At 48.6% G+C, this 25,945-nt stretch overlaps 1 protein-coding gene across 1 annotated transcript in view; it reads right to left on the bottom strand.

Moving 5' to 3' along the window:
* FER1L5 (fer-1 like family member 5) overlaps positions 1-23,829 on the bottom strand; it is a 48,376-nt gene extending 24,547 nt beyond the window's left edge. Inside the window, exons 1-19 of the mRNA XM_019660081.1 lie at positions 23,745-23,829; positions 20,441-20,493; positions 19,791-19,882; positions 18,971-19,079; positions 17,278-17,332; positions 16,738-16,844; positions 14,389-14,517; positions 13,642-13,704; positions 12,830-12,880; positions 10,537-10,567; positions 9,783-9,898; positions 9,430-9,553; positions 8,965-9,017; positions 7,729-7,797; positions 5,091-5,134; positions 4,918-5,000; positions 4,744-4,838; positions 3,721-3,849; positions 1,902-2,079 (exon numbers count right to left, since the gene is read on the bottom strand). Of these exons, the coding sequence (XP_019515626.1) occupies positions 1,902-2,079; positions 3,721-3,849; positions 4,744-4,838; positions 4,918-5,000; positions 5,091-5,134; positions 7,729-7,797; positions 8,965-9,017; positions 9,430-9,553; positions 9,783-9,898; positions 10,537-10,567; positions 12,830-12,880; positions 13,642-13,704; positions 14,389-14,517; positions 16,738-16,844; positions 17,278-17,332; positions 18,971-19,079; positions 19,791-19,882; positions 20,441-20,493; positions 23,745-23,829 (1,666 nt within the window). The remainder of the gene's footprint in view (positions 1-1,901; positions 2,080-3,720; positions 3,850-4,743; positions 4,839-4,917; positions 5,001-5,090; positions 5,135-7,728; positions 7,798-8,964; positions 9,018-9,429; positions 9,554-9,782; positions 9,899-10,536; positions 10,568-12,829; positions 12,881-13,641; positions 13,705-14,388; positions 14,518-16,737; positions 16,845-17,277; positions 17,333-18,970; positions 19,080-19,790; positions 19,883-20,440; positions 20,494-23,744) is intronic.
* Between the last annotated feature and the right edge of the window lie 2,116 nt (positions 23,830-25,945).

Raw genomic sequence — 25,945 nt, 5'->3', positions numbered from 1 at the left:
AGAGAAGATATTTACGAGACACACATCTGACAAATGATTGTTCCTGAAAAAAATAATGTACACATCAATAGCAAAAATACAGCCAAATAGAATAACGGGTTAAAGATATTCATAGGCTTTTTATAGATGAGGAAAAACAAATGTTTGTAAACACATGAAAAGATGCTCAACTTTCATTTATAATCAGAAAAATGCAAATCAAGATCTTAGCAGACAACATTTTACATCCACCAGATTGGCAAAAATTAAAAGGCCAGGCAACAGCATGTATAGTGATAATGCAGAGTAATAGTAAGAACTCTCATTACCATGCTGATTAAAATGTAATTTGGTAGCATTACTTTTGCTTTGAATTTATTTTCCACTCCTGGGCATATAATTTAGCATAAGTCTTGCTTTTGTGGCTAGGAGACTGTACATGAATGTTTATAACAAAATTATAGTAGAAAAAAAGATGCAATCTAAATGTCTTCATATACCACATAATTAAAGGTGAGTGCTACCAAACTTTCAAGGAAAATTATAACCATACAGTGGGACATATACAGAAATAAAAATGAGCTTCAGCTATGAATGCCAATATAAAAAAATTAATATTGAGCAAAAGAGGCAAAAACAAATGAATACAGACTGAAAGGTTCCACCGATATAAAATGCAACAATAGTATGCTTTTTAGGGCTGCACACATAGGTGGTAAAAACTACAAAGAAAAGCAAGGGTGTGATTATCCCAAGAGTCAGGATCGTGGTTATTTCTTGGATAAATGGATCTGGGAAGAACATACAGGGGCCTTCTAAGAGGCTGACAATTTTCTGTCTTTCAGGATGGACCATGAAGTCATGGGCATTTTTCTTCTTCTTCTTTAAACTACATATACACTGTATACACTTGCTCTATATATATTTCATAATTTAAAAACAAGTAGAACATAATGCTAAATGAAAGCCAGTCACCGAGGACCAAATCTTGTATGATTCCAGGTATCTGAAATGTCCAGAATAGGAAACTCTACAGGTACAGAAAGTAGATTAGTGGTTGCCTAAGGTTGGGGACATGGGGGAGAAGAGAAAGAGACTGCTAGTGGGCACAGGGTTTCTTTTTTGGGTGATGAAAATGTTCTAAAATTGACTGTGGTGATGGTTGCACAACTCTGTGACTATACTCCAAACCACTGAATTGTCTACTGTACATGGAAGAATTGTATGGTATTGTGAATTATATTTCAATAAAGCTTTTCTTTAAAAAACAAGTAGAGAAGAGGGATGCATGGAAAGGCTCTCAATGGGTGATAAGATGGCAAAGCTGATGGAGATGAAAGGGAGGCCAGATTCCTCCAGCCTCGAGCCTCACACGTTAGCTCACATCGGAATCACCCCCTCGAGGGCTTGGTAAATCACGGATTGCAGCAGGGCGGGGCGGGGGGCATCCCCAGAGTTTCTTATTCTGTATGACAGGGGACAGGGGTGGGGCCAAGACTGCATTTCTCACAGATCCCAGGCAATGCTGCTGCTGCTGCCCAGCAACTGCACCATGAAAACCATTCTCTCTAGTGCCAAGTGATCAGTAAGAGAATGGATGGATGGATGGGTGGATGGTTGGACAGAGGTGGGCAGATGAGCAGTGGATGGCATGGATGGATAGAGCTGGTTCCCAGTAGTCGGGGGAAAGATGGGGTTGGGGAAGTTGTAGTGTGGCGAGAAAGGCTTGAAGTCAAGACCTAGTTTCAACTCCGGTCACCAGCTGTGCACTGTTTGGCAGGTGACCTCACCTCCCTGAAGCTGTGCACTGTGGGTTAACTGCCTGTGAACATTCCATGAGCTAGTCCCCTTGAGAAGGCCAAGCACGGAGCCCGGCATGCAGTGGGTGAGTGCTCTGCTTTCTGGCTGGATCTGACCATTACCGTCGTGGATCACTGGGCTGTGCTGTGTGGTTGAGATGAGAGGCTTGTAGTTCAGGTCCACAGTGTTTCCGTAGTGGCCAATGCTGACCTCAAACTGGATCAGGTCCTTGAAGTTGGGCATCATGGTACAGGAAAGGAAGATGACACACAGGCCATACTTTTGGCGGTTCTGATGCTTCTAGAACGATAACCCCCCCCACCCCCCCCCAGCACATGAGCCAGGGATGAACAAGGCTATAAAACAGGCAGGGGCAAGGATGAGACACCTGTTTCTTTCAAGCCATTTTTGCTTCTCTTCAAAGTGAGCTAGACCATCACAGATCTCCTCCACCCCCAGACCCTGCCTTGACTCCCACTCCCCTATCTGGCTGATCAAGGGGGCAGTTCCTCCCAGGACCTCCATCACCTGGCCCCCTACACCCTTCCAGCCTTGGGTCCTCCCCTTTCTGAAACTGGACAGGAGGATCTTCCCCTGTCATGACACGCTCTGGGTTGGGCCACCCACCTTCACTAATGTTTGGCTACCCCACCCCTCTCCTTTCTGCCTAAACACCCTCCTCAAATGAGACCAAATGTGGGCAGGGGTGCGTGGTGGCAGTTGCACACACTCCCACATCCTCTCTTGGCCCTTCTTGAGCCCCCTCCTTCCACCATGCCCCTTATCTGCTCGGGGTTTCCACCTATCACGTTAGACCTTCTTTCGGTTGGCAACCTCAGCCCTACTCTTGCATCGTCCTAGTCTGTTCAGTAGCTCAGGCCTTCCCTGCCTTAAACATAATCCCCCTCTTCCCTCAGAGCCCCTATTTAGCTACCACCTGATCTTGCCTCCCTTCACTCTCCAGCCAAGTGGCTATGCACTTACCTACATGCATGATCTGTGATCTCTCCTTCCCACTATGGCACCCAGCTTCTCTCCTGATCTAAGGCTACCGGTGTGTCTTTCCAGTCACCAGCCGGACACTCTCGAGTCCTCACCCTTTCTCTCCACCTCATTCAGGTCACTGATGGCCCCTTTCTGCAGCTCTCTCCTCCAGAGGCTGCCGCACCTCGCCCCTCTGCAAACCCCTCCTCCACCTGCTCCCTAGGCCTCAGCTCCCTTTTCCTTTTACTCTGCCTACTCCCCCTGGGCAGGTCCCCCACAACTGTGGTTCAGATCCTGGTGTGCTAGTGGCACACCCGTCTGTCCAGCAACCTTGGGGACTGGTCTCACAAGCACAGGTCAAAGGTGGGGTTCATCATCTCTCTGAGACCTGCTCCTCCTTCGGGGGGCCCGTGTTGGGGCTAGCCGCCCTATCACCTGTCCACCCAAGGCAGAAAATAGATGTCAGCTTAAAGGAGTTGGCCTTACTTCTATGTCCTGTTAGTCAGTGGCTCTGATCATTCTGCTTCCAAAGGGACTCTGGAACCAGCTCCCTCCACTCCAGCTCTCCTCTCCGTGACTGTACCCCATTTCTCTTGAGTAAGTGGGTGGCCCACCTTACTCCCCTCTATCTATTCTTAACACTTTCCTGCCTCATTGGCCCTCTCCTGCTTTTAGGAAGAAATCTAAACTCCTTACAATGTTCTTTAGAACATTTCTCCTTAACTAGATGACACATTTCTTAAGCTGAAGCCCTATCTTGTCTTGACTGGGTCCCCTGGCCACCTGGGATTTGGCACAGCGTGAAGCCATAACAACTCGGTAAAGACTCAGGCAACTTGACCACGGCTTGACCACCGTCCTCACAGGCAATCACTGCATTCAGCTTATGGCCAGGCCCAGAAGTGGGACAAATAGTCGACAGGTGGGCAGAGGGCCCCTTCCCTCTGGCTGGGTTACCTCTACACTAGTCACTTCCTGGGAGAGGCCCTTCACTGTCGTGTCTTGGTGGGACTTGATGTGGGTGACTAACTCCAGGAAGACTCGGCCTCGATACTCCAAACCATCCTTAACAGAGCTGGGGATGTTCTAAGGTAACAGGGAGGAAAACAGTGAGAAACACGATGAGAAAAACAGAGCAGGCCCATCTCCCGACACCTCTGCAGCAAAGACAGAGTTGTCCAGTGACTTCCTGCCCAGAGCTGACCATGACCCAGGGAGGAATTCCAGACCCCTGACATGACAGTGGGCCCTGACCCCTCTTCTGCACTCTTAAACCCACTCAGCCCTATGGCATTCTGCCTGCTCATCCCATAAATGCTTCCTGATGGGAGGGAACTGTGATAACTACTGAGTGTGCTCTCCTCGCTTGGCCAATCAGGGTATACCCTGCCTCCTTGCCCATAGTGATTGGCCCAAGGGGAGCACATGTAACCTGAGGAGGCCAATTACAATGCTTCCTTGGCCTTCCTGGTTAGAGGCTCCTGTGGCCACATTCCCAGACCTGACTGCCATGGAAAAGAATGAGGCCCAGGCTAGAGAGCAGAAGAGGTGAGAGATGAAGAGAGAGTGAGAGTCCTCGGGTGGCACTGAGGTACCCGTGCCTGCCTCTTCCTCACTCAGAATTTTTCCCAGCCCCATTTCCTCTTGTAAGCCAATTGGACTTGGCTTTCTGACATTTGTCACCAGACCTAAATAAAAATGCTTTTCTGCATTTACTTGTGTTTCTTTTGTCTCATAGGTCCTTTCCACCAGCTGAAAATCTTACCCGAGGTCTCATTTCAGTGCCCATCTTTTCCTTTCTTTTGCCACAGCACATGTCCCATACATCCATGGCTATTTTTGTACAGGCTTCATGTCCTCTATCTCATGTGATGGACAGAACCAGGACCAGGTCCTCCCCAGGCATCTCTGGGGCCCCAGTGCCTCACACATGGTTGGTTTTATCTCCTCTGTTCCTTAGAGCTGACATGAGAAGCTTACAGTGCCATCTTCCTGGATCTGGAAATGGGCCTTTTTACCCCCACGGAGAGTCAGGAAGCTGGGGCCAAAGCAGGGTAGGAAGCCAGAGTACATTCCTGCAAGGAGAGAGGGTAAGAGGGAAGGCCTAGGGGAAGAGGTGCAGGAGTGGGGTGGGGTGGGGTGGGGTTTGCTTGCCTTCCATTTCTGCTCCTGTGGACGAGATCTGGTTGAGAGACAGGCTGGCAGTCCCAATCTCATCCCGGCAGTTGCTCTTGGAGCTGGAGAGAAACACATTGCAGGCTGACCCTCTGGCCAGGCTCTGATCTTCTCCTCCCAGCATGGTTTTTAGTCTCCCCACAGTCGCTCACCAGTCCAAGGCTCTGAACTTGATGTAGCTGGAGAGGCAGGGCAGCTGCAGGGGGGAGGTGAGAGGAGCAGTGGGTGCATGCTCCTACTTGGCGGATGGGTCTTCTCGGAGACCGCAAGACTTAGGAAGTCTGGGTCTGGCTCCAAAGCCTGACTCAGTTACCAATGTGCCATTTAACTACAGCCAAGATTTCCCATGGGAGCTTCTGGGCCCTTGGCTTTTGGGCCCCCGCTGGCATGGGCCCCTTGCAAGGCCCTGGGAGAGACTAGGACTGTGTCCCATGATTTGACGCAAATAGTCCACTAACTTGTTTTTCAAATGGTCCACTAAGCCCAGGACCCGCGATACTTGGGTCCAACCTGACTGTGGACTTGATGCTGCACTGCTCAATTATTCCTGCACAGTCTGAATGCATGTTTACCAAATCATCTTGTGGGAAAGTTGTGGGCCTAGAATGTGTTAACTTTCAAACAGTGGGACATGTAGCTCCTCAGAGGGTAAATAACAATGGCTGCCTGTCTGGGGAGGGGCTCCTGTGCCTCCTGACCTGCTGAATGATCTGCCTGAATTCACCTGAGTGACCCTTCCCAACACCCCCACTAGGCAGGTGCTGTTCTTAGTCCCATTTTCAGACAGGAAAACTGAGGCGCAGAGAAGCTGAGTTCCTGAGGTTCTCATGTTACATGCAGGAGCTGAAGCAGCCTCAGAGCTCCTAACTCCTCTGCCATAACCCAGCAAGTGCTGGGATTGTCCCTGTTTACAGAGGGGGAATGAGGCCCAGAGAGGCAGAAGGGTTTGCTCAAGGTTACACTGTGAAGGGTGGAGTCACGATTGAAGCCCATGCTTCTGAGTCTCATCTCCAATCTGCTACAGGGTTCTCTCAGTTATGAGAACAAAAAAGTGCATCTGTAAAACAGCTGCTAGGGTTGAGGCCAGAGTTGGACCCCCATATTCTCAGTTGGGGCCTCTTCTCCCCTCACAGCAGTTCCTGGGGCCCGGCTGGGAGTCCTCCTTGTTCTCCACTTTCCTTGTCCGTCCAACTCTCCCCTTGCTGTGCAGGCTGGGGTCCAAGGGGAGGTAGGGAAAGGGCTTTCCAGTTGGGCAGCTGGGTAGTAAGAAATGAAGAAATTGCCCAGGTTAAGGAAGGACATTGGAAGTACAGGGATGGGCACCGTCAGACATCCAGGTCTTCCAAAGTTATGAATCCTCCAAGTTCAAATTTATGGCTGAACCACCTTTCATCCACCTTGTTTAGAATCGTCCCCTTTCCCAGTTCCTTGTCTTGACTCCCCTCCTGTCCTGGGGCCCCTGGACAGTAAACTGGCACACCCGCATTTTCAGCAGCACTCCCCCTGCAGCCTGCCTTGCTGGGGCCCTGACCACCTGGCCTCAGATGCTACCATCTGTGTGGTCATCCTGCCACATCAGAGTGAGGTTCACATATGCCTGCTGCATTTCCAGAGGGCTAGTGACAATCAGGCCTGCATCCAAGTGGCCTCAGCCCTAGACACTGAGTTCTGCTAGAAATGGGTGAGGTTCCGGGGGCTGTGTGGACTCTTTCAGACATTGGAAGGTCTCTTTCAGGGTTCAAAGGAGGGACTGATTCTGTGCCACTGCTTCTGAGTCTGACGGCAGCTGAACACAAGGGAGGACTTCCAAGGCTCTGAGCATCCACACAGCACCTGGGGGGGCCTGGCTATGAGCCCTATTATAGCCTAGGACAGGTAGGAAGGAATTTGGCCAGGGTGGGGGACTAGAATGGACTAGGTCCCTCTAAACTCTCTTCCTACTTAAAGAGTCTATAAAATCACCCATGAATGTAGAGATTATGAGGAATGGTTAGAAGTGATTCACTAGGAGGCAGATTGGGGAAGCTTCTAGAAGCAAGGAGAAGGGTCCACAGGAGTGGGGAGGGAAGCTCGGTAGCTAACTTCACATCACACAAACGTAAGGAATAAGGAAAACAAATACTCTATGGGCGGCCAAATAGATGCCACCCTAAGTCCTGTCCACTGGCACTCACGACAGTGTTCAAGTTCTCTCAGAGCTGTCTCCTTTTTTTTTTTTTTCTGCACACAGCTCTCAGAAGCCGGGCTCCTGGGCTGGGCGACACCTGGCATCACAAACATTGCTGACAGGTGACTGAGAAGGACTGCAAAACTACAGAACCCCACAAAGAAGGGCATCTTGGGGCATTCAGTATATGAATGAATAGCCCGGACCACATGTAGCCCAGAATAATAACTAAGAATAAAAACTAGTGCCCATGGTGCCTCTAGGCCATCAACAAAGGGCTGTCATTCTATTCAGGGCACTTGGCCTAGGAAATAAGAAAATGCATAACATAGTTTAGAATGTCTTTAAAGTGATTGTTGTGGTGTGTTTTTTAATGCAGGTGAAAGGGCATATTTACATTTTCTGTAAAGTTCAGTTGTACGGCCCACTCATTTTTTAACACTGGATAAAGTAAGGTTTTCCAATAGTCCTGGGCTTGCCCATGCTCCCTGTCAGCAAGAGCCCTCCCCCTCCATGCTTCTTGGCCTTTCAGTCCACCCACACCCACCACACACACCAACACCCCAATGTCCCTTCCATTTGTGAGGCAGGAGAGGAGGGCAAGCATGATGGGACGACAATACCTGAATCTGGAAGGTCAGGATTTTGTTCCAGATTGGGTTATCCGTTTGGGTCTGCACCTGTGTCTTGAGCTGGGAACATCCCAAAGCAGTGTCAGTGCCAGACTGTTCCCTCCTCCCTCCACTGGCCTCACCTTCCAGCCCATCCAGTCCAGCCCACGGAGGGACACTGCAGTGTCCATCATGAGAATCCCTGGTCTAAAGACACATGAACAACTTCTCATCAGCTACAACTTCAGTCCTTTGTGTACCTACTGAAGTCCAGATTACTTAATATTTGTCCTTAAATCAGCTTTCAATAGACTGAATTATTAAATAGATATAAGGTTCTAATTTTATTATGTGAGTACATAAACAAATATAGATTTTGTGAGATAAACTCTAAGATTCCAACAGAAAAGTGAGCAGAAACAGTGCTGATGGCAGCAGCACACATGGCACCCCTTCTTGAAGCATCACTTGACTTCATTTATAAACCTAGCCTTATTCTAAGCAATCATGTTGGTGAAATCAAGGGTTAGTTGGACTGGTTAAACCTTTTAACACATACTCAGAAAAACACAGAAATATTAAAATTTTTGAAAAATGTGTGCCATCTACCACCCACGATCATCTCACCAGGATCTGGCGTACAAACCACACTTGGGGTGACGGTTCTGAGGTACGGGCACCAGTCCTTTGGTACTCCTCCCTTCAAAAAGTGGACACTAGGCGCCCTCCCCTTATGTATGGACTGTATTTAGTTACTTCTTCTCACAGGTAGAATATGGTGGGAATGGTGGTTTATAAATGTGGAGGCAAACCTATTTAACTTGAACCTAGCATTCCCCAAATTTGAACATAGGATCTTTTTATTGCACATTACATCCATCAACACACTTTGGAAAAAGCAACTCTATTTACAGAAGTTCATGGAATATCCACAATTCTTTTGCCCAGAACTTTCAATTTATAGATGAAAAAACTGAGGCTGTTTCAATAATGGTCATCTGCACGCATGTTGTTTCATTTCACTCATTGGGCATCTGCACCTTTGGTTTTCTGGGGGTGTCTTCTCCATGAGAGGCACTGGGTACAGCACCTTCACAGAGGTCCTGATCCAGTGGGATCCCATTGCCCATTAATGGACAAGCTGGGATATGATCCCTGGGGTCCTGCCCACCAACCCAGCCTTTTCCCCCCACACTATTTTTTCCTAGGTGACCATTTCTCTAAGCCTCACACCCTTTCCACACTTACCTTTTCCCCAATTAGTTCCACCTCCAGCATAGGACTAACTAACTGGTGTTTCTCTGTGAACAAGAAGTTAAAAGATTTCTGAGATAGCAGCAATTGTTTTTTTTTTTTTTTTTTTTTTTTGAGGAGGAAGAAATAGAGAGGTGACAGAACAACTGAAAACCCTCCCCACTCTGGGGAGACCTCTCCCATTTCTGCTCTGTCTGTATGTGCTGTTCTGTGTCATGACCCATATTGGCAGCAGAGTGGGGGCTGGCGTAGGGAACCCCTGCACCTGAGAATCGGATAGGTCAGGGTGTCCATGGGGCCTCCATAAAACAACTCTTGGTGGACTTCAGTCTCACCCTCTCCCTCCACCCTCCACCATGGAGGTTGGTGCCCACATGAAACAGGGCAGCTCCATGAGGACCCAGGGTGCCTGTGTAGGGAACCTGAAGGCCGCTCTCTCCCCACCACCCTGACTCTCACTGAGGTGAAGGTCCTCCGCACAGTAGATGAAGAACTGTAAGTAAGCCATGTTGACTGGAACCATTGTTGACTTGAAGGTCTGAATATCGGTGTCATCAACCCCATAGGGCAGCTTTTGATCTACCTGGAGAGACCAGAGGACTGGTAGGGTCAGAATCATGGGGAGGTCACAGCCAAGGCCGCCAGATTTGGCTTCCCTGACCTTCCATTTGAAACAGGACAAGTGGACAACCCTAAAGTGACACAGTGGACAAATGAAAGCATGTGAAGGTCAGTGGCCACCTAGAGGGCCCAGGGGTGCCCCATGGGAGCAGCCAGGTAGGAAATGTTACTGGGGTGGGGGCTAGCCTCACCAGGGCCTGGTCGCCAACACTGAGGGCACAGATGGTGACTTTCAGGTAGCCTCTCACACCACTGCTGGGTTCATTTGGCTGGCAGAGGCCTAACCATTTCCTCAGGAGTATGTGACCTGGAGAGGCAGAGGGTCCATGGGAGACCAGCCTCCAGTCTCCATCCTTCTCCCCTGAAACTCGTATTTATTTGCATGGGATAGGGGTGTGGAAACATGTCTCATATATTCTGCTTCCCATCCAGTGGTAGAAAAATGGGAATGGCTCTTACCATGAAGCCAAGACAGCATACACACCAGGCTGCCAGCTACTGCCTTTAAGAAATAGGGACCCCTCGTTCCCATCTCGGAACCTACAGTTGTTACTGTCCTGGTCTGAGAGAGGCAAGCATTTTCCCCAACCCTAAGTCCCAACCTCAACCTGGTATGTATGTTATGGCCAGGTCACAGAGGAAACTTCCACTCAAACTTCAATCCCCCAACACTGGCCTTGAAAATAGAAATTCAACCCAAGGCTGCAGTAAAAGGTTAGCATTTGACCCAAAGGGATGCCTTGAATTTTGCAGAGAAAGATATTGTTCTTATAAAACAAGATAAAATACTGTAAATTACAGTAAAATAGCATCAAGTACAGAAAATAATTGGCACGCTCGAATACTCTCCCCCCATGTATTGAACATACAGGGATTTGGTGATGTTTTGACACCTGGTCTGATTTTTCTCAGAAGACACACATATTTGCAACAACTGTTACCTACCTGGAGAATGGTAGATAAAACCAATATCTGTCTGAAAAGACAAGAGTGGAGTAAGAAGATTTGTAATACCAACTAACTTGATGACAATACTAACCACTCGCCCTGCCCTGACTCCTTTAAACTTTACAAGCTGGAAGTTGGCCCAATATCACCATCACTCTACAGAGGATACTGGGTTTGAGGGGAGATGCCCAAATCCTTATAGACAGTAAGCAAGGAGGCCTGGACTGAAGGGATCCATACCCACCACGCAGCACTGGCTAACCAACAGAGCGCCGACTCTTAATGCCCAGGTGGCGAGGGCATGTCCTGTCCTGGGGAAGAGGATGGTCAAGGGAGGAGTTGGCAGACAGACTATGGGTTACCCTTTTCCTTGGGAGAAGGTTTCTGACTGAGGTGACAGGGAGGAACTACAAAGGGCACAAGGAAATTTTGGGGAGTGATAGATACGTATGTTCATTATCTTGATTATGATGTGGTTCAACGGGTGTGTACATATTTTTAAATGTATCAAATTTTATATTTTAAATATGTGCAATTCATTATATGTCAATTATACCTCGATAAAGCTGGAAGAAAACAAAACAAAATAAAACTCAGTCGCCTCTAACAAAGCAATAAGTCTAGGCAGTGATCATCAGTAGCTGTTAACAACTTAAAAAGAGAGACCAGCTGACATTCTGTGCCTTCTGCTGAATTCATCTTGCCAGATAATTCAGTCAAGTCTGATGGAGCCTCTAGATGGAAATACTGGGCAGAGGGACCTGTGAACTGATCCCCTGGAGATGCATTCAGCAAAATCCAGGCTTGGGGGAAATGCTATGGGACAAGCTATTCAGTTTCTTTAGCAAATAAATTGCAAGAAAAAAAAAAGAGGGTGGGGTCAACAGAATAAGAGGCCTGAAAATAAATTTTAACCAACTACAAGGTATGCATCTGGTTTGGATCCTGATTTGAACAAACTGTAAAAGGAATTCATAAGGCAATTAGGGGAATTCGAACACTGACTAGATATTTAATGCTACCCAGGAATTAGAAAAATTTTAAAATGTGATAGTTGTACTGGTTATGCTTAATAAAATCTTTATGTTTTAAAAATGTGTTCTGAAATATTTAAAAATAAAATGATATCATGTCTGAGATGTGATTCAAAATATCCCAGTGAGGGAGGGGAAGTGGGCCGGGTGCAGATAGAGCCTGACTGGCAATGAGTTGGTGAAGCTGAGTGATGGGGACGTAGGAAGTAAAACTATACTATTCTCTCTACCTTTGCGTATGTTTGAAATTTTCCAAAATATGTACTTTTTTTTTTTTAAAGCTCAGATTTTCTCTGCCCTCTGTAATTTACTGAACAGTTCATATTGTTGGTTATTGACTGGAAATTGCACAATGGCCTTTGTCAAAAGCACAATGTTTTTGACCTCCTGTCATCTACCCTCTCTAGAATCTTAAATTGTAAGCCTGTGCTGCAGCTGAGGGTGAGGTGGGGGAGGGACAGCTCATGACTCTTCCTGTGCTTATTACCAGTAGTGAGAAAGAAACCTAACATTGATTTGTCTTAAATTTGCCATTTTCCAAGGGTGAGGCCCTTTTCCATGGGTTGCCAGATTTAGGAAATAAGAATACAGATGCCTGCTTAAATTTGAATTGCACATAAACAGTTGACTGCTTTTTTGGTATATGTATGTCCCTTGCAATATTTTGTGAGGAGTCATGCAATATTTGGGGCATACTTCTGCTGACAAAGTATCTGTTGTTTGATTCAAATTTAACAGGCATCCAGTATTTATCCTGGCAACCCTTCCTTTTTCCTGATCTTCCTGGATTTGGGGGATCTTCGCGTAGCCCCTCATGATTGTGTAAACTTTCCTCATCTCCCAGCAGTGTCTTTCCAAAGCAAACCTTTTCACTCTGTCCTCACAGCAATCGTTCTCTGGGCTTCTCCAATGACTAAGTTGGCCTGTTAGAATCCTGTGCTTCCATTTCCTGGAGGCAGAGGTTTGAACTGCATCCGTCGTATTATAAGTGTGGGGACTTGAACATGGCACCTAGCTCTTTCATAAGTGTTACACAATGACCCTGTGGTTTAGTAAATTATCACCTTCATTTTACTGATGAGGAAGTAGAGGCTCAGAATAACTTGTCTAAGGTCACCGCTTGGTAGGTAGTTAGGTAGACCCAAATCTGGATCTTCCTGCATGAAAATCCGAGTCCTTTCCCCTGGCCTCGTGCATGGAGCCCCGGGTAGGGCTCTAACCAGCTCCCCAAACCTCCTCCTTTCCACAGTGCTCACTTGGAATCTCCCAATCTCTGAATTGAATCTCATCACTGAGGAATTCATCACCTGCAGGGAAGTTTCCAAAAGAGCTCCATTATTCGTTATTCGTTATTCGGTTATTTGCAGCAACAGTTGCCTCCACCCCCACGGGAGGAAATGTAAGGGCCCATTCAGGATTCTCAGGGTTTACTCCATGCTTCCTAGTAGCCAACACTGCCACATAGGTTTTCTCCTTTAATTCACAGAGGAGCCCTGTGAGGTTCAGGTTTTTAGTTCCATTTTCCTGATGAGGAAATTGATTAGAGAGGCCAACGACTTGGTCAACCCAAAGGTCAACACAAAGGCAGTGTTGCACTGGACTCTCTCCCTGCCCACTACCCTGGTTGTCTCCTACGTGCCTGTACTCCCACTCTTCAAGAGGGAGGCCTCCTCATTCTCCCTAGTCCTGTGCTGGGCATAGAGGAGGCACATGATAAACACATGTTCACCACTGTTATCGGGCTCCCCCTGGCCAGGGAATGGAATGTGCCACGTTGAGGGGACACTTGAGGGGTCTCTGGTGCATGAGTCCCAGTACAGGAAAAGGGACTGCTTTGTTCACCTCAGTTCTCAGCTCAGGGCCTAGCAGTTGGCATTCCATATTTATTGAATGAATGAATGAATGAATGTCTGGGATGCAGGGGAGTTAAGAAAGTGGCGGAGATGCTGCCTTGGGGTCAGAAAGGCCATCTGAAGTGACTGTGGCACTAAAGGTAGGGCTGGGGGATTGAAATCCTTCCCAGAATTGGGGTGGGATATGAGTGGACCCATCTCATCTGGCTCTTCACCTGGATTAAGATGGCCTCGTCAAAAATCTTTGCAGGAACCTCATGGAAATTCTGGAAGAAGATCTGAAGGAGAGGATGGGGGTGGGAAAGGATGACATTTCTTCCACCACTTCATGCAAGGCGTAGAACGGTTGGCTTCTTCCTATCATTTGCCCATTTCCACAATGTTGAGCATATACCACCCTCATGCTTCTGCTCTGTAAGCAGAGGCCTGCCAGGCTCCTGGAGGGTCTTCTGCCCAGATAAAGGGCAGGGGTTGGGGATCCTTAGAGAACCTGCTATGAGCAGCTCCAGGCCCAGCTAGCTGCCTGTGATGGAGATTGGAGCCTCTGTGTCCTTCAAGAAGGCCCTGTCAGTCCACCACTCCACCCCACTCCTGCTGTAGCCAGAACTTCCCTTCCCCAGTGCAAACCTCGCCCTGCCACTCTCCTGTTTCAGTCCCTCCATGGCTCCAAGTGCTATCCATCACGGGCCTCAGTGCATTTTGCAGGCTCCCCTCTGACCACTCCTCTCCAGCCACACCCATGTTGACAGGTCTATCAAGAATTCCTGCCAGTTATTCTGTCTGTAGTCCCAGTGCCAAACACAGTGCTGCACCCTCCGCAGGCGCTCAGGACAAGTTTGTGGAACGACTGAAAACACCCTAGTGAAGGGCCAAGCTGGCCGGCTGCTTGCAGGAGACGCCCAGTCCAACTGGCCCACTTGGCCAAAGAATCCCATTTAGCTCTGAAGGGCACGTGCACCCACCTCATTGAAGAAAGGGTTGTTCCCCATCTTGATCCGTGTGTAGTACTGCTGTCCTCCGATAACAACCTTCACCACTGGCTTGAGATTGTTGCCCATGAGCTGGCGGGCTTCAAACACCTTCACGCGGACCTACGGGGAGAAAATGCAACCCTGACGTGGGACCTAGGCTCCCCGTTCTCACAGGGACTCTTCTCTAAAACAACCAAATGTGATGAGAAACATCTCCTGTGGGTAGAAGGGGAACCCAGGGAGAGGCTGGCAGGAGCTGGGTCCACCTGCTGGAGACAAGCCCGGGGATGGCCAAGGTTCCTTCTGGAACTGTCGCCTCCACTGCACTGCCCTTTTCATTTCCTGTGGATTTAGTGATTTCTCCATTTGTTAGTTTTTATTTTTGTCTGTGATCTTTTTAAGGAATTGACATTTTTTTAAAAAGATTTTTATTGGGGAATTGGGGGGATGGGAACAATGCTGGGGAATTGGGGGAAGGGGAACAGACAAGTTGCTGTCCTTTTGTTCTTCAGTCTAGTTGTGGAGGATGTTGCTTCACTGGCCCAAGTTGACACCATCATTGCTCTCTTCCCGGGTGAGGCAGATCAGTCGCCGGCTTCTGGATGGCCACTCACTGCAGCTGCTGGCCGCTCACACTGGCTGCTGACTACACATGGTAGCCCATGGCAACCCACTGCCACAGGGGCTGCAGCCTGCCTACACCGTCGCTGGCGACTCACGGTAGCCCAGCTCCAGGTTGAGCTGTTGTTCAGCATCTGAGCTGTAGAGGGCAGTGTCACTGGCCCTCATATGTGGGATCCGAACCGGGGCTCTCTGGCGTCCTAAGCCAGTTCTTAACCATCGCGCCACTCGGCCGGCCCAGGAATTGACATTTTTTAAGCTTCATGCGGTTGAACCTGTGATCTGATTTGTGATTCCTTTGGCTGCTTTTATGTGCTTTCCTGAGACTCAGTAAAGGGACTGTGACATCTGAGCCTAGAATTAGAAGGCGGGTGGGAGAAGAGCAACTTGGAGCCACTGAGGTGCAGGCTGACTGAGCCCGGGGGAGAAGGCTGGCAGCGGTGAGCAAGGCAGTCGGAGGGCTGTCGTCTGACTGTGAGTAGTAAACACAGTGTTCCCAGCCCACACCATGAGTCCTGCCATTCTCCATGAGGCCTCCTGTGTCTCCATCAAATCCAGGGCCCTTCCGGGACTGACAGTCATGCAGCTACCTGACTATCAGAGGCAGAGTGGCCAAACCAGGCTAATAGCCCTCATGTCAGTATTTTGTCCTAACCACTAGGACACAGGAAGGGGGTGACGTGCTCTTGCTGACCTATGGCACGTGGTAAACTAGCCTGGTGAAAGGGGGTGGGGACAACAGGGAGAAGGAAGATATTCCAAAGGCAGCATGTGCAAAGGCGGGGGCGGGGGCTAGAGAGACACTTGAGAACAGGGACTCCGAGTTGTCCAGCATGCTAGTGCAGGGCGGGGGCGGGCAGGGACAGGGGACAAAATGGCTTGGAGGAGCAGGCTTGAAGTATCAACGGCCTCGGAAGCTATTGTAAGGAGTTTGGGATTTTACCTGAAGACACTGGTGTGTCCTCATTTTTAAGCAGGTGCATGGCATGATGAGAAAGACCACTTTGAAGAATGGACAAGAGAGAGCTGGAGGCCAGGAGTTTGCGGGGAGCCTATCAAGGTTGTCCAGGGAAGCAATGATAGTGGCTTGGGCCCAGGAGTGGAAGTAGGATGGAGAAGTGGGTGCCGTCAGGTGACACTAAGAGTTGACCTTGGCCAGTGACCGGATGCAGGAGTAGGGTGAGGAAGAGGGGCAGTCAAGGATGATCCCCCAGGCTCCAGAACAAGTGGCAGGCTGGACAGGCAAAACCATGGCAAAAATGTTAGGTCACCGGCTAGAGGACAAAGAGGCATTGGGGGTTCCGGAATTCACTGTGGATCCTGTGGACCTTCCCGTGGGTCCCTCAAACTCTCCTCAGCCTCTCCCACACAGCTGATTTCACCTCGCCTGTGGCTTAGCTTTGTTGTCAACAACCCTGAGGACTCCAAAGTAGAGGCCAGGCCTTCTGCTCAGCCCCCTGGCCACTGCCAAGGCCAGCTGGGGCCCAGCCTCAGTGCCTCCTGTTGCCCCATTGAAGTGTCTCTAGTTTCAGCCACACACATAGGTTCCCCAGGGTGGCCCCGGGAGGAGCAGAGATGTGATGAGGCTCTGAGAACCTAGAACCTGGCCTGAAGCTCCAACCTTCTGCCATGCACAACCTGGTGGAAAGGCGGTAAAAACCTGGGAACCAGTGAGGGTGTCAGGCCAACCACGTGCGCTTTCAGCCCGAAGGTCCTCACCTGAAAGTGCTGAGGCTTTGAGGACAGCTCTTTGTGCACAGTGTAGTTGGGAGCCACCAGCTTCTGCCTGGCTGCATCTCGCACAGTTGTGCCCAGGTCTTCATCCCCTGGGGGGACACAGTGCAGGGTGAGTGCACAGAGGGTTAAGGACTTTTGGAGGTGTTTTCCCCATTTGATCATTCCTTCCCAACTCACCAGCTGAAAACACGGCCAAGACCCAATATGATCACATGCTCTCCCTAGAACATTCCATGGGCCCCCTCCTACCTCAGTAACTCCAGGCCCTACTCTCCACACATAGGGGTCTTGGAAATGACCATCCTTACCTCCCTCTGCAACCCATTGGAGGCTGTGTCTTATGTCTAGAGATGACAAATGGACATATTGGGGTGGCAGATGGCCTCAGCTAAGTGTCTGGAGAACTGGCCTCTAGACCTTAACCTGGTCAGAGTCCTTCTGTAGGCCTCAAGGGATGGGTCTCAAAGGCCCCAAAGAGCCCATCCAGCTATGCTTGGGGAGAGGCTCCATGGAAGGACATACCTGTCTTCTCAATATCTTGGCTGGTCATAAAGGCCACCTGTAGGGTGACAGTGCACTGCAAGGCAAAGACAGGGGAACTGTAAGCCAGACCGTGTGATCTGTGGCCATGTCACAGTGGCGGCGCCCAGCCCAGCATGGTGGTTTCACACCTGGTCCTCCTGGGTAGAGAGGCTGGTCACAGGGCAGGGCCATACCATGGGGACCTATACAGTCTGAGGTGCAGGGAGGTGAGAAAGCAGTGGGTTATAGTGGACAGAATTTGGAGACTAGAGGAGCCACGCGGCAGTGGTGGTGACAGAAGAGGATGCAGCAGGGTGGGGAGGAGAGGGAGAGGTGACTTTGGACCAATCTAGAACTGCTGATACTAACAGCTCTTCTCCTAGCCCAACATCTCATGACCTCATGTGGAAACTCCTACAAATGCCTCTTTACTGACCTTTTGCCCACAAGTGCTCTTACTGCCTATCCATCCTCGAGATTATCACCAGGATTGCTCCTAAACATTCCCCAAGGGCCCTGAACAATCAAAGTAAAGTCACAGCTCACCAGCATAGACCTCAAAGTTTTTCACCATTGGTCCTTGGCTGCCCACTCCTCTTCACTCACCCTTCTGCCCCCTGTGCAAGCCGTGCAGGCAGCCTGCCCTCCTCAACCCGCAGCGCTGCCCCTCTCCCTCCAGCATTCACACGTGACATTATACCTCTGCAGGAACGGTCTTCCTTTCCTGTCCATTGGGCAAACTCACACCCTTCCTTAAGATGCATGCATCTGGGAAACTGAACAGACCATATATGAAAACGGAACCCTGATCCACAATATGCAGCATTCAGCACAGGAAACCAACCAGTTATCTACAGTAAGCAACCCAAGAAGCCAGCCTGCTATAAGCCAGACTTGTAGGAAGTCAGTCCACCAGCTCTATCAACAATCCCAGAATACAATACTGATCAGCCCCAAATGGCCAGGACTTGATTAATAACTGACAGCTTCCCTAAGTTTTGTCCCCACTTACAGCTTAGGACCAACCAGAGAAAACCAAATACACACCCCCTAACCAATCACATAGGATGCCTGGCTTCTATTAGCCCTCCCTCGATCCCCTGTGCCAACAGCTGCCAATCAAGGCACACCTGGAGCCTTTCCTTTTTTCCATTATAAGTCTTTCTCCTCTGCCTATCTTTGAGTTCCTGCCAAAAACAAGGGACAGTTGCTGCCTCCCTCACTATAGAAAGCTCTGAATACATAGTTTCTGCTTGTTCTCATCTGATTGGTCTTTGATTATTTCCACACATCTTCATCACCTCCTCCGTAAAGCCTTTCCATGACTTCCCGAGTGGAATAATTCATTAATTCCCTCTTGACCTCAGTGACCTAGCTCTCTTCACCCTGGTACACGTGAGCTGGAGCATTGGTCACTGTGAGTGGTGCCTTCTCCAACAGACCGTGGGTTTCATTCCGTATCGTATCCCAGGCCTAGCACAGTCACTGACTCAGTGGACAATCAACTAAGTAATCTAAATGGGTGTCTGGGTGGTGGGATAGGGAAGTCGGGAACATGATGGCAGTGTGATGGGATCCACCAGGGCCGGAAGTGCTCTCTGGGTGGGGGCACTGGGCCTCTGCTGGAGTGGAGTAGCCCAGCTTCTCTGGTTGTCCCCACACCTCCAACCACCCCTCCTGGGGCCCGACTCACATCTGTGGGCATCATGGAATGGTTGAGTAGAGTCAGGTCCTTCACAAAAAGGACCTCTCTTGTTTTTTTCACCAAGGGTTTGAGTAGTATTGTGGCCAGGCCAAGGAACCTGGGGAGACAAGGAGCAGGTATGAGAGCCTGAGCCAGGGGAAGAGTTAGCCTTCTCCATCCCAGGCAGGACTTTATCTAGAGGTGGTTTTCTATCCTAGAGGCCTTGTTGTCCACAGAGAGGCTGAGAGAGGGACACGGTGATGGAGAGCATCCACCAGAGGCGCAGGGTTCTCAGTTCTCTGTGAGTTGGCTTTGGGGCTCACTGGACAGTGGGCACCCCAGTTGCTGGCTCTGGCCTGCCCAGCCCCTTCCCGGGAGTTCTGCTCCCACAGACTCTTGAATGGAAACTGTGCCAAGTAACAGCTGATTGGGCCAGGGAGTGGACATCTGACCAAAGTTGGGTCAATCAGATTCTCTTGTCTGAGGAGTTTTGACCTGAGGTGCCGTAGCTTCTGTCTCAGTGGATAGCAGTCTCTGCTGAATGGGGCCTTGGTGGGAAGCAAGGTCAGACAGAAAGGGGCAGAGATTTGAAATTCTCTTGGCTTCAGAACTGCTATTCCTGGGTTCCCAGGTTCCTAGTTGTAGCTGATCTACACTCTTAGCCTTGTTACCCTTCCACAAATTCCACTGCCCCGCCCCCCTTTTCTTGCAGTAGCTGGCTGGAGCAAGTTCTGGTCCTTGTGTCTGAGTTATGGATTAGAGACAGGAGATGCAGCATTTGTTGTATCTTTGGTTGGAGGGCCAGGCTCCTCGTGCCTCTCTGTCTCACCTTTCTTTTTTTGTTGAACCCAAGTCCCGAAGGATGACTTGCAGAAAAGAGTCATTCTGTAGGGGACGGTTCCAGAGGTGCCATATTAGGGTCTGTGGGAGGCACAGAGAGGTCAGCATTCCTCCTCTACCTTCCCCTTCCCATCCTTCTAGGAAATGAGGAAAGATGGAGACAATGGGCTGGCACTGTTTTTCTCTTGACCTGAGGAACCTCCCTCAAGTCTAATTTCCTCAAAGGGTGGCATTTGCTACCTTTCACCAAGGTGCTGGGCATCCTACCTGGGCCCCCACAGCTTGAACAGCAGTATCGTGAGCATGTTAAGAGGTTTGGAGACCAAGGGGCAGGGAGGCATGGATGGATGGAAGGTAAGAGGGGGTCCTGCACAGGGAGACTTGTCTCTGCTTCAGGTTTCTGGGGACATCAGGGTGGCCTGGTTGAACAAGATGGCCACACCAATAAGAGGGGCCTGGGCAAAACTGAACAGATGTGGCTGTTAGCCCTCAGGCTTCATCAGCTTAGAGGCTACTCCCCAGCCTTAGGAAAAGCTTGTGAGGCCCCCTCTCCTCTCCCTAGAATTCTGAGAATGGCCTGACCCACCCTCACTATTGGGATGTCACAGCCTCTTCTGGGCTTGCCCTGGTGCGTCTTACCTCGTTCCATATGGGGTTATTTCCTTCTACCTCACGAGTTTTCCTCTTGACATCTGCAAGGACACCAAAGGGCTGGCATTGGTGGTAGGAAATATGTCAAAATCCAAGTTTGAGTGGGTATGCTCCAAGAATAAACTCGAAGTCCACATGGCAGCTATGATATGACACCAATTCTTTCTTCCTCCGGGGGTTTCAAAATTTCTCACTTTTTATGAGTAACATAAACCTGCGTGGCCGATAATGTTATGTGTTCATTACCTTTTTTCCTGAGTACACAGTTCCCAGCCACCTTGCAGCCAGGTGGGGCCGTGTGACTCGTTCTGGCCCAAGAGGCACAGAAGCGACACTCATCACTGCCAGTCCTGGTTCCTAAATTCTCCCAGGAGATTCTCCACTCTCCTCCCTACTCCCCACACCCACCCTCACGATATGCTGGCCGGGTGGTGCAAGGGGGCGGGGTACAGATGACTCTGCAGCCACCAGCAGCAAGCGGCTGGTCTCTAAGTTACTCAGAAGAGTTGCCTGACCAGCACCACCCACACAGGGTTTGGTGTGAGCAAAAGGTATATGTTTATTGTGTTCAAGCACGGAGGTTTACTCCCAGAGCAAAGCCTAGTATACCCAGAGACACCCGACAATACCTCTAATGGGTCGAGAGCGCTTCATCCACTAAAATGCCTCTGCTCCAAAAATATCTTTAACAACTGTCTGTAGCCCTGCAGAGAACCTCTAAATTGCTAAATTACTTGGAGAGCGCCTGTTAGGTATTGGGAAAGGGTGCAGTGTAGTGGATGGTACATGGAGAAAGAAGGGCTGAGAAGGACAGGTGAAAAAGGAATAAAAAATATCAAACAAGTATTCAATTATAAGAATTTATAAGTAAATCTGTGGGTCAACCCTGGATTCTGAATTTGGGCATCTTTGTAAGAGATATTTCTAGGAGGAGAAAGATGGTGCCCACGAGGTGGTTAGGAAGGTGGCTGGGAATCAGGGAGAGGAGCTCAAGGCTGTTCCCTGGCTCGAGGTAAATTTAGTCAGTCAGGCCAAGGACATACGTCACCTTGTGGGCCCTGAGTCCTAACATTCAGTCTCTGAGTGTTGTCATGTTCAGGAAGCACATTTTCACAGACCAGAAAAATAATGGAAGGAATTTCATTCTTGACTCATGTCTCTTATAGAAACTACTGTGTCCTTTTCTTTTGGCCCCGATTTTCTCCCTCCCCACTCTTCCTGGAAACCTCATCTGCCTGTAGCTACCTCCCCAGACTCTCTACCAACAGACAGTTCATTTCCCCTCCTTCCTCCCCTTTTGCTCCCAGCTCTTCATGAAGGCTAACTTAATCTCTTGCGTTCTCTCTCACAAACCCTTTCACCCCCTCCCTCCCCACCTTTCTTGGGCTTTTTCCCTTATCTATAAAAAGTGGAGACAGTAAAACTTGTCTCATTTGCATTATGTTTCTGAAAAAAATAAATTTCTGTTGGTTATAAAAGTAATTAATAGGCTTTAGCAATTACTAGAAGTTGTACAAAGAGCTGTACATATGAGGTGTGATCACAAAATATGGTGAATGTTTAAATTTGAAAAATTTATTATAGTAGGGCCGGCCGAGTGGCGCGTTGGTTAAGAACTGGCTTGGGACGCCAGAGGTCCCCAGTTCAGATCCCACATATGAGGGCCAGTGACACCACCCTCTACAGCTAAGATGCTGAACAACAGCTCAACCTGGAGCTGGGCTGCCAAGGGTCGCCGGTGACGGCGTAGGTTGCAGCCCCTGCTGCAGTGGGCTGCCATGGGCTACCGTGTGTGGCCAGCAGCCGCCATGAGCGGCCATCAACCACCATGAGCGGCCGTCCAGAAGCCGGCAACTGATCTGCCTCGCCCCGGAAGAGCGCAATGATGGTGCCAACTTGGGTCAGTGAAGCAACGTCCTCCACAGCTAGACTGAAGAACAAAACGACAGCAACTTCTCTGTTCCCCTTCCCTCAATTCCCCAGCGCTGTTCCCATCCCCCAATTTCCCAATAAAAATCTTTTAAAAAAAAGAGTTGGCTTAAGAGTGCGAGCTCTGAGCAACAGGGCCACCGGTTCGATTCCCACATGGGCCAGTGACGCTGCGCCCACACTGAGCTGTCACTGAGCTGCCAACAAGTGGCAGGATGGCTCAGCTGGTGTAACAAGATTGCCTGTTCAATGGTGGGCTATGCCCACCCGCAACTAAGACTGAACCCAGTACCTTGAGCTTAGAGGCCACGAGCTGCCAACAGGAAGCCAGATGGCGACTGGCACCCTCCACAACGAAGATTGAAGAACAACAACTTGGCTGGACCCCTCCTCAATTCCCCAACACTGTTTCTCTCCCCCAATTCCCCAATAAAATCTTAAAAAAAGAAACCAAAAAAAAATTATTACAGTAAAAGACACATTGCCATTAATCCCCCTCAAAAAACTCCCCCTCGCTTCAAACACACTTATTCCATCATTCTTGCCACTTTCTGAAGCAGTTCTGGGAGGCCTATTTTGTGAGTGTCTTTACTTCATCTTCCATCATGACAACACTGCATGTCACCATCGCTTCTGATATGGCAATTTCTGTCAAATAAAAACATTATGGTAAAAAAAAACCCCAAAAAACATTATGGTGTGTCCTCATCTACCTTATTCACAGGATCTGGCACCGTGTGACTTCTGGCTCTTCTCCAAAGTCAAAGTGACCATGAAAGGTAAACATCTTGAATCAATTCAGGACATCGACGGACATGGACGCTGCCATGACAGTGCAACTAAAGACACTCACAAAGGAGGACTTTTCAGAACTGCTTCGTGGCAAGAACGATAGGATGTGTTCAAAGTGAAGGGGAGTATTTTGAGGGCAATTAATTGCAATGTGTCTTTTACTATAATAAATTTTTTAGTTTAAACATTCATCGCATTTTTTTTATCACACCTCGTATATCAGCTTTTTAAATCTTCACATTGATCCTATAAAGCAGGTACTTTTTTTTCTTTAAATCTGATTTTGTGCCACAACTCTGTTCATAGAAGAAGTTTGAGATTAATAATTTGAGAAAAGTCTTAAATGATTCTTTTTCCCATAGCCATGCCCTGGAATAAGCGGGAGGCAGAGATGTCATAAGAGAAAGAACAGCAGAAAAGGTGATCAGTTTTGAAGAAATGAAGGGTGTCTACCTCAGCTTTCTGTCACGAAGGGTATCTTTCACATAGGAGGGCACCGACAACTCTATTTTCATTGAATGTGTGTTGCCTCTTGGGGCGCCTCTCTCCCATCCAGGACTCTGGTGCTCACCTCTGAAGTAGACGGTTACGCAGGGTTTGGGTGGGGGGATTAGGGGCGGGTTAATCTTGGCTGACTCCACGACAAGTCGAAGCATGGTGTCCACCTTCTTCCCTCTGTCCTCCTTTAGGAAGCTTCCTTCTCTGAGCGCTAGAAAAGCCTTCCTTCTCTGAGAAGCCAAGGCTTCTCCCAGGGCTCATGGGGGAGTGGAACCCCGAGTCTGTTGCTTAGCAATAGTGGTGATGTCACAAATGTAGGTGGTTCCTGGTTTGGAGGAGGAATCTAGGGGAATGAGAGGAGGAAGAAGTTGGAGTATGAAGCTCAGGGCTTGAGGTGAATAGGTCCCTAGAAATAAAACAATATGGCTGCTTTTCATTTCCTCTTTCTTTTCTCTTTTACTCTTACTGTCCTTCTGATTTCAAGACCAGACATAAAGATAATGTTTTTTCTTTATACAAGCAAGTTATCTGGAGGGAATTGTTGCCTAAGTCACACAATTCAGATGAGAACATACAAGAAGCAGGTGATCCGAGAAAAAGAATAGGAAAGTCAAAGACGATGTCAGTGATGTTTTGAGGGAAGTCCTGCCTGATGTGCAAGCAAACATTTAGGAGGAAACCTAAGTTCAGATGTGAGTCTCTTTTTAACAAATAAAATTAGCTTTTTTAAAAAAAAGATTTTATTTAAAATATAGCTAACATACAATATAATATTAATTTCAGGTGTGCAAAATAGTTAGTCAACATTTATATACTTAGGGCCAGCCAAGTGGCTCAGTTGGTTAAGAGTTGGCTTAAGAGCACGAGCTCTGAGCAACAGGGCCACTGGTTCGACTCCTACATGGGCCCACAGAACCTTGAGCTTAGAGGCCATGAGCTGCCGATGGGCAGCCGGATGGCGACTGGCACCCTCCACAACGAAGATTGAAGAAGAACAACTTGGATGGTCCCTTTACCCAATTCCCCAACACTGTTCCCCTCCCCCAATTCCCCAATAAAATTTTTCAAAAAAACATTTATATACTTAAAGAAGTGACCACCCTGATAAGTTCAGCAGCCATCTGACACCGTACCACGCTATCACAATATTATTGACTATATTCCCTATGCTGTATGTTCATCACATCCCATGACTTATTTGTTTTATACCTGGAAATTTGGACCTCTTATTCCCCTTCACCTTCCCCCCCTTCTTAAATTTTTTTTTTTTAAGATTTTTATTGGGAATTGGGGGATGGGAACAGTGTGGGGAATTGGGGGAAGGGGAACAGACAAGTTGCTGTCCTTTTGTTCTTCAGTCTAGTTGTGGAGGACATTGCTTCACTGGCCCAAGTTGGCACCATCATTGCGCTCTTCCCGGGCGAGGCACATCAGTCGCTGGCTTCTGGACGGCCGCTCACTGTGGCTGCTGGCTGCTCACACTGGCTGCTGGCTACATATGGTAGGTAGCCCATGGCAATCCACTGCCACAGGGGCTGCGGTCTATGCCGTCGCCGGCAACTCACGGCAGCCCAGCTCCAGGTTGAGCTGTTGTTCAGCATCTTAGCTGTAGAGGGCAGTGTCACTGGCCCTCATATGTGGGATCCGAACCCGGGCCCTCTGGCATCCCAAGCCAGTTCTTAACCATCGTGCCACTCGGCCGGCCCCCCCTTTTTAATTTTTTCAATTACAGTTGACATTGAATATTATATTAGTTTCAGATGCACAGCATAGTGGTTAGACATTTATATAATTTAAGAAGTGATCTCCCCGACTAGTCTAGAATCTATCTGGCGTTATACATTGTTATTACCATATTATTGACTGTATTCCCTATGCTTTACTTTACATCCACATGACTATTCTGTGGCTACAAATTTGTACTTTTTTTTTTAACTTATTGGGAAACAGCCATGGTCATTGGTTACACATTGCTTTCATGATACAATGGCATAGTTGACTCTTTTAAGGAGGGCGCAGCTCACAGTGGCCCATGTGGGGATCGAACCAGCAACCTTGGTGTTATCAGCACGATGCTCTGACCAACTGAGCTAACTGGTCACCCCAAATTTGTACTTCTTAATGGCTTCACCTTTTTCACCTTGCCCCCCAAAACCCCTCCCATCTATCACCCCAATAAATCTAGTACCCATCTGATATCATACATACTTATTATGATATTATTGACTATATTCCTTATACTATACCCTGTATCCCCATAACTACTTTGTTACA

This window comes from Hipposideros armiger, unplaced genomic scaffold, assembly GCF_001890085.2.
Source record: "Hipposideros armiger isolate ML-2016 unplaced genomic scaffold, ASM189008v1 scaffold_310, whole genome shotgun sequence".
Taxonomy (NCBI): Eukaryota; Metazoa; Chordata; class Mammalia; order Chiroptera; family Hipposideridae; genus Hipposideros; species Hipposideros armiger.
This window is presented reverse-complemented; position numbering and strand designations above follow the sequence as displayed.